The sequence below is a fragment of the Porites lutea genome, chromosome 4 (assembly GCF_958299795.1).
Source record: "Porites lutea chromosome 4, jaPorLute2.1, whole genome shotgun sequence".
Lineage (NCBI taxonomy): Eukaryota > Metazoa > Cnidaria > Anthozoa > Scleractinia > Poritidae > Porites > Porites lutea.
This window is the reverse complement of record NC_133204.1, coordinates 5,606,923-5,614,962: the sequence shown is the minus strand read 5'-3', so window position 1 is coordinate 5,614,962 and position 8,040 is coordinate 5,606,923. Positions and strand designations below refer to the sequence as shown.

The 8,040-nt window shown below is 37.1% G+C and overlaps 1 protein-coding gene across 4 annotated transcripts in view; it reads left to right on the top strand.

The window, feature by feature from the left end:
• The first annotated feature begins 358 nt into the window (after positions 1-358).
• Positions 359-8,040, top strand: part of LOC140935419 (acetyl-CoA carboxylase-like) — a 62,637-nt gene continuing 54,955 nt past the window's right edge. For 2 of the 4 annotated variants that reach the window (XR_012165202.1, XM_073384969.1), the window contains exons 1-7: positions 359-487; positions 608-698; positions 2,214-2,399; positions 3,256-3,375; positions 5,214-5,295; positions 6,949-7,047; positions 7,584-7,693. Coding sequence is in view for 3 of the 4 variants with exons in the window: in XM_073384969.1 (XP_073241070.1) it covers positions 615-698; positions 2,214-2,399; positions 3,256-3,375; positions 5,214-5,295; positions 6,949-7,047; positions 7,584-7,693 (681 nt within the window). In the remaining variant the exon portion in view is untranslated. The remainder of the gene's footprint in view (positions 488-607; positions 699-2,213; positions 2,400-3,255; positions 3,376-5,213; positions 5,296-6,948; positions 7,048-7,583; positions 7,694-8,040) is intronic. The other 2 variants (XM_073384971.1, XM_073384970.1) reach the window with 2 other exon arrangements.

Sequence of the window (8,040 nt, the reverse complement as noted above, 5' to 3'; positions counted from 1 at the left end):
ATGCCCTCGGTTGCGTAATCGTCGTTTAAAAGTTCACCATGTTGGACAAAGTTTCAAACTAGCGATCATGAATTGTAGCCATGTTTGGAAAATTGACTTCAGTCTCACACTTGTCACGTACCATCACGTAATATAGTGCCATGCGTAAGTTAATATCCAAAATATCAAAAATTGTAATACATATAACGAAAAGGAGTTACCTAGGCGGCTAGATAGTATAAAAAGTTAAATTTTTCAAAGTTACCTGTAACATACTCTCATTTTATAACCAACCTTTTGTTGGGCTACCGTGACAGTTTGTTGTACTTCACTTTCACGTGTCTGTCACGCAGTGAACATGCTCAGTAGAGACTAAGAAATTGAAGAAATCATGCCATCCGTGCGCCGCCGTAGATCACACACTTCCCCTCGGCTGATGGAATTATCAATGGTCTTTAGCCATCACAGTGACTTCATTGGCACAATTTCGTAAATCGGAGGTTTAACGGTTTGTATTTTACTGTGTTATTTTTATAATATCATCAAAACAACCTTTCAGCTGTGTATCTGTGCAGCATGGTTTGTTTATCACTTGATATCATGTGTTTTCTTTGTTTTTCTTCTTCAGTCCCACCATGTCCGCTTCTGACAACGATTCAGATGTCAGTGAAGAGGGAATTTTGTTAAAGATTGAACCCAAAGGTTCTAGAGACTGCAGCGTAAGTACAAGTGCTTCAAACGGATGTATCTTTTATTTTTTTAGCGAGCGGCATGCACGAGTGCGCAATTCGACCTTGGGATTTCACATGATGAACAGGCAGTTTTAGTGCTTATGCAAAGATGACCGCTTTTAAAGATGTGCCTATTTTCAAGATTTGTCCAAGTGGTACTTGCAAGACTTCTCAGAGTCTCATAGCTTGGATATGCATATGCATCTAAAATTTACGGGCGGCAGAAAGCCGGGGCAAACTTGTTGTTTGCCGTTACGTCAACACTCTGCATGGACAGAAAGCTGCACCATGCATTTTAACATCTTTATGTCAAATAGGCTTGAGTGATTACTCTTTTAGGAACTCAGTTGATAATAGCAGTGAATTTAACGCTATAAATCTAGCGTTTAGACAAATTTCCAAGTTAACTGTCGCAAATCGTCTTATTTACACGTCGAGACTAAACGGACAAGCCGGCGAGGGAGGAGTCAAGACAATGACGCTGGGGGTGTGTTGGGGGAGGGATAATTTGTGAAATACTGTACCTTTTCACAGGATGAAAGCTCGATGCCCGTCCAGTAAGTTTTTAAGATTGAAGAAGACAGATCCGTGCACCACCTCAGATAATTATACATGTGTGTAAAGTCACTACAAACCAATTTTCCCTCTTCCACTTTATTTATATTCCTAAGAGCCTCATCATGGTCATAATTTACGCTTCATGGTTACAAGTTTAGTGTCAAAATGCACGTCACCTATATTGCTAGACCTAATACACAATTAAAATATCGTACACTAACTTTTTATACACTGTACATTAGAATGCCTAGAGTAATTTCTTGATTCAAAGTTTCTTATCTCGAGCATTGTAAGGAAGAAACTGCGCATTGTAGTTAAATTGATGAAAACACTCAGGAAGTAGAACTCTTGTTCATTATTTGTGGTTAGACACTCATGACTTCATACTGACCGAATGTAGGCATAGTTTTTTTCCTGTTATTGACATGATGATAAATCATGAAATAAATGTCTTCTGGATGCTTGGGAAAGTTGTCTATAATGGTAATGTATATACAAATATTTCCAAGCTAGTAATAATTTATTTTGTACAATCCTGGACTAATGTACAGATTGTTCTGTATTATGTTACCTAGATGAAAGAAAGCATAATATGCATGTTCTTTTAATTTAGTACTTAAAAAGTCTGGTAAATTTAGCAAGCCACCCTTCCAGAAACATTGAGATAAATACCTACTGCACATGTTTATCTTGTCTACACAAGTACACTAACTCATCTATAAACCAAACGTCCCTCCTAACTGAAACTTAATTAGTTTTCCTTTGGCTCAGTTGTCAGTTAATTTTAACCCCAAACAAACCCCTGTTAAAATCAAACTGTTTTTATTTCCTTCTGCCACCTTTAGCGTTTGAGATAGCGAGGTATTATGGTAGTACAAGACTTAGTAATATTCAAATTCTAGCTCTGTAGTTTTTTGAGAACTTCCATTGTACTTTTTATTGTAGGTTGCAACACCTGCTGAATTTGTTAAAAGATTTGGGGGGAAAAGAGTTATAGAAAAAGTTTTAATAGCCAACAATGGTATCGCTGCAGTGAAATGCATGAGATCTGTGCGACGTTGGGCATATGAATTATTTGGTAATGAGAGAGCTATACGGTTTGTGGCTATGGTCACCCCAGAGGACCTTAAGGTAAATGTTTAAACACAGTAAAGCCTAGTATAGTGCTTACAGCTGGTTGCCCTCCAAAAAAAATCCATGTAACAGGCTATAAAGTAATGAGAATACTTACATGCCAGATGTCATGAACAACAACTGTCAGTTTTTTGGCTGACTTGGTGTTGACTGTTTAACACTTTATTTCGCTTTTCAGGACAATGATTTGGAGTTAGATCTCCAAGAGGGAAACCTTTAATAAAATCCTGAGTTGCATTTCATGGTATCTACAGCTGTAGGATGACAGACCTTATGAGGTCTATAATCCCTCTACCTGCGATCCTTTCTAATGTTTTACCACCAGGTTTTTCAGACATGCTTGCTTGCATGACTGAAGATAAAGGAAATGTGGAATTTGGTTCACATTTCAGAATGTAAGCATAAGGGTGTTATCTATAACATCTTCACATGAAAAACCTCTTTTTCTTAAAATGTATTTAAAGGAAACAGGCTGAAAATGGAAAAGGTCATCCTGGTATTTGTCATAAAGGATCAGTGCTTTAAAGTCTGTTCCTATAACAGTTGAGGAGAATCTTTTAACAAGGTTGCTTAACCCTTCAAGTCCCAATAGTGACCAACAACAATTTTCTCCTAACAATATCCATTCACTGTCAAGAGATAAAGTTATGAGAATTAATAAAATGATCATCATAGAGAAAATTTCATGATCTTTTATCAAATTCTCTCAACTAATATTCTTAAAGGAAATGTATGGAGATCAGTTTGGAGAATTTGTATGTCGATATTGGGGCTTAAAGGGTTAAAAGCCATTGGATCATGTTTTCATCTTACATCATACATCATACGTTTTCTACAAAAATGTTTTTTCCAGGCCAATGCAGAATATATTAAGATGGCCGACCAGTATGTTTCAGTGCCTGGTGGAACTAACAATAATAATTATGCCAATGTTGAACTCATTCTGGATATTGCTAAGAGAGTCTCTGTACAGGTGAGCTGTAGTTAGTAAAATGTTGATCTCAAATTTAAAGATTCCAGCCTCTGGAGAACTAGAGTTAAACATGGAGATGGTCTCTTTTGTAGTACCCCCCCCCCCCCCCCCCGCCCTAAAATCAACCCACTCCACCCCAGAACATAATTTTTTTTAATTGCACATATTGACCCAGTCCCCAAATCAAAGCGTTGTTGTTGCTCAGGACATTAGAAAATCTTAGATAGTAAGTGATGAAATAAAAATAAAAAAGCTGGGCAAATCTTAATAATAATTATTATTATTGTGACATCATTATGTCATAATAATATTATAACATGTTTTTAAAAATTTTTTGGAAATTTGGGCTGATTTTCAAACTACTGGTAAACTACTGGTAAACAACAGAAAGAAAATTCAAAGTAGAGATTTAAATTGTCAACCAGGACTGAGATTTGCACTGTTAAATCTTGAAGACTGCTGGATAAACCATCAGAAATGCAGCATGAGTAACAAAATTTAATGGATATAATATACAGTGTTTCATCTAGAGGTAATCATGCACATGTTAATGGTACACATAATTATGTGTTCAAAATACAAACATATGCTTTAGTCTGCACATTGTATTTATTTTTAGCCCAAAATTCCCTAGTAGTGTATACCATATTTCCTCGAATAATAGCCGTCCCTCAATTAATTGCTTCCCTTGAATACTCGCCCCCCCACCCCCACCCCTCTTGCCTTCTTCTCTTTTGTTTACCCCATCCCTGCCAAGTTAAAGTAGAGTCTGATCCAGCAAAACTGATCAGTGACAATTCAAGCTCTGATGCTGAGGATATTGACATTGAAAATTAATCAAGGAACCAAATTTGGAAGTCTTAAAAAGCCCATATGTGATCATTTTTCTTGATTTTTCTTGTTTTAATGGGATAATAAAACAAAATATAAAGGGCACAACTTCCAGTGACCAATATTTGAAATAATCGCCTTTCCTTGAATAACCACCCCTTTTTGTGCAAAAAATATAATAATCGTCCCTGGCTATTATTCGAGGAAACACGGTGCATGTAGAAGTCAGCTGCCCTTTTAAAGTTACAAGTCTTAAAGTGAATTATTGCTTTAGTTAATAAAAATCTGGATCAGTAAAAACAAAATGCTGTTGGACTTGTGTTAAGTGATCACTCGTAGGGAATGGCCAAATGACTACTCAATTCACCCTTTTAAGACACAGCCATGTTAAGTCTCTGGTTGTGTTGAACAGCTTTGTTCTTCTCAAAATGTGATCATTCTAAAGTTTTTTCACTGGAAGGTTACATCGTAGATGCGCAAACTGTTTTGTTTTTATGCAATTACAGAAAATGTTAGCAGCACGATGAAGGTCTACACAGGTTGATGGTTATGGTATTAAAAATACCGTAAACTGCCGCTTATAAGCCCATCCACCTTTAAGCCCCCCCCGGTTATAGGCCTACCTACATGCAAACAAAAAAATACATCCGATTATAAGCCCATTGGGATATAAGCCCCAGTTACAGTTTTGATTTTGTTTTGAAATTTAACTGAATTCGATTTATTGCTGCCTTTTTAAGGCTTCAATTGTAAGAGTAATAAATTTAAATCATGCGTCGATCAACAGTGCTGTTGCTCATTTCGAAACGTTTTTTTTTCGTCCGCTTATAAGCCCATCCAGATATAAGCCCCCCCGTTAATAAGCCCACCTAAAACCCCTTATGAACTTGTATAATCCCAAGGCTTATAAGCAACAATTTACAGTATTAGTGTGACTTAATTCATAGCAAGTGACTATAAACTGCACCGATTGACTGTACTTATACATTGTACTTCTCTTTTGTTAGGCTGTTTGGGCAGGCTGGGGTCATGCCTCAGAGAATCCCAAACTACCTGATCTCCTTTCAAAATATGGAATCACCTTTATTGGTTAGTTATACAATACTGTACCATAAACATTTTTAACTCGTGGGTACGCGCGAGCATACCACGAGTTATTGCAGGGACAGGAATATGCAAATGAGTCACTCGCTCACTCGTAGTAGACGACTTCGTAATTAATCGGGTCCGAACTCGAGGGCGCGAAGATCTATCGTTTCCAAAGAAGCACGCGCTTGCCGAAGTTCGGTGGCATCAAATTCCTCGCTGAGAGCGTGCATCATGCGCTACAGCACGGTTAGAGGATAGAGGTCTTACCAAGTTTAAGACACGCAAGGAATCTTTCAAATTAGTACGATTCAAGAGCCTTTGACTCGTCCAGGCGTTAAACTTGACGAGAAGATGAGCATTTGCTCTTCGACGCCTTCAACTTCGACGCTGGCTTGATCTCCTACCTTGTAGTAATGTAGTAGGTTATGTGTATGAATGAATGTATGGTAAATAAAGGCGCTTCTTCTTCTTCTTCTTTATAAGGACTCCCCAAGATCACCGGGGGGAATGAATGTGATTTTGAGCATTAGCTTTATTAAAAATAACAGCGGAAATCGAGATAAGAAAACATAAGCTTATGTTTTGCGTCCTACTTCGCGGAGGAGTTGTGTCGGCTTTGTGTCGCATATGTTCTTTCATTGCCATGAAATGTGTTTACATTGTTTTTTACTGTCAGTAGCCTGGTTTCAATTAGCCTTAATTTCATCCGATTGCTTCGAGTCGTTTTTTCAATCGGTTAAGTATGGCTCGATCATTTGCCGGCGGAAGTTCCATGGAAAAGGCATTAAATTTGAGACTTTCCACAAGTTCATCTGATCATCCTTAATGGCGTAGTGGCTATGTGAGGTCGGGTCACCTCGAAGGTACCGGGTTCAAATTCTGCTAACGACCTTCTTTATCCCGTCTTCCTTTTTTTTCTTTTTTGATTTGTTTTGTTTGCTTATTTGTTTTGCTGTTTTTTTTGTTTTTTTGTTTTTAAATATATACCTAAATAACTGTTAATAAAGTGTAATAAACAGCAAGAAAAGTATTGTGTTTCCAGAACAAGGATAGTATATTTACAATCTGAATTTCTATCATTTCCTAAAATTTACTGTGGGAAAACCAGAGGTGATATATAATTGATTATTTTCTAAACAACGTACCCACGAGTTGACGATAGTCTTTCTTTGATTTTTTTTTTAAATTATCCTCCATGCATTAATTTATTACAGTGGTAAAGTTAGACATTTTCCGCATATTAAATAGTTATTTGAAGGCAAATGATATAGGCAGTTATCATCATCCTTTTCCAATTGTAAAGCACATGACAGTGGATCGTTTCAACATACCAGTACTTACCGGTAGGACACTTAAAGATAGTTTGAAAGTAATTTGAAAAGTTGAAGAATTTGTTCTTTGATTTCTGGAGGTAAGGAAGGGGGTTTGCAAAAGTTATGGGCAATGGGCAAGTTACCGGTGCAACTTTACAAGAATTTTTGGAAATATGGAAAAACACAAGCCTGTAAGCTTTCAGGCAATTACTTGTAAAAAGCTGCAAATAACTTATCCTACATACAGCTGTATATGTTATGGAGAGATAGTGCTAAAGCTAGCCTTGTTGCACTACTTAAAAACCATTAAATCACCACCTTTTGGTTGACTTTTTTACAGGTCCTCCTGCCTCAGCGATGTGGGCTCTTGGTGACAAAATTGCATCAACTATAGTGGCTCAAACTGTCGGGGTACCTACACTCCCTTGGAGTGGATCAGGTGTGTTACAGATCAGACTCAATTTGACTAAGGATGCATTTTTTGGAATGATCCAGATCAGGATAAGTAATCCAAGCCTATATTCAGCCATCTTGACTTACCAAGAGGAGTAAAAAAAAGAATTAGTTATATGGCCAAGAGAACCTTTTTGCATGAAATTCCATGTGTGCAATATACAAGTACAGTGTATGATGCGTAGTGGCAGGTACAAAACATGGTCACAGGTCACAAGTGCAAGTCACTACTCTATTGATTAATAACTGAGATAAGCAGTTTCCCCTGAAGCTAAAACTCTATCTTGGATTTTGATTATGGCTATAGAAGAGACTTTTAGTGTTGTTTATTTACCATAGCACAGTGACCTGTAGTTTGTCCTGGACTTGTGACCTGTGATCTGTGGCGTGTGTTTTGTACCAGTTGTAACGTACATGTAGGCGCATTTTGCCCTCTCCGGTAGCAAATTAGAACACAACACTCTCTTCATTTTACCTATAATTGCAGATCCAACCATAATAATAATAAAGTCAATGTTTCAGGTCTTACTCTTGAAAAATCATCTGGGGACTTTGTGAATGGGAAAGTTGTAGGTGTGTCTCCTGATCTGTACATGAAAGGGTGTATAGAGGAAGTCAGTGATGGAATCAAGGTGATTAAAACACTTACTTCTTGTTTCAGCTTAATTTATCACAAATTTAATTGGCATTCATTTGGAGAAAAGTAAAAGATTACATGTATCAGTGTTTTATGTTTAGACAAACATATGCATACTGTATTTTTATCTCTTATTCCAATATCAATTGCACTTACACCTGCGATCAGGCAGTCTTCCCTTTTTCTCTGTAAGGAGAATTAATATTCTCTTCCTTCCCCCTCATCTACCCACCCCTCATGTATCTGATTCACATACATGCAAATGTCCTACAGTCAGTCTTCTTTTGATTTCTCATCTAATTTATCTTCATTTATAACATTATAACTTTTGGGTACATGCTT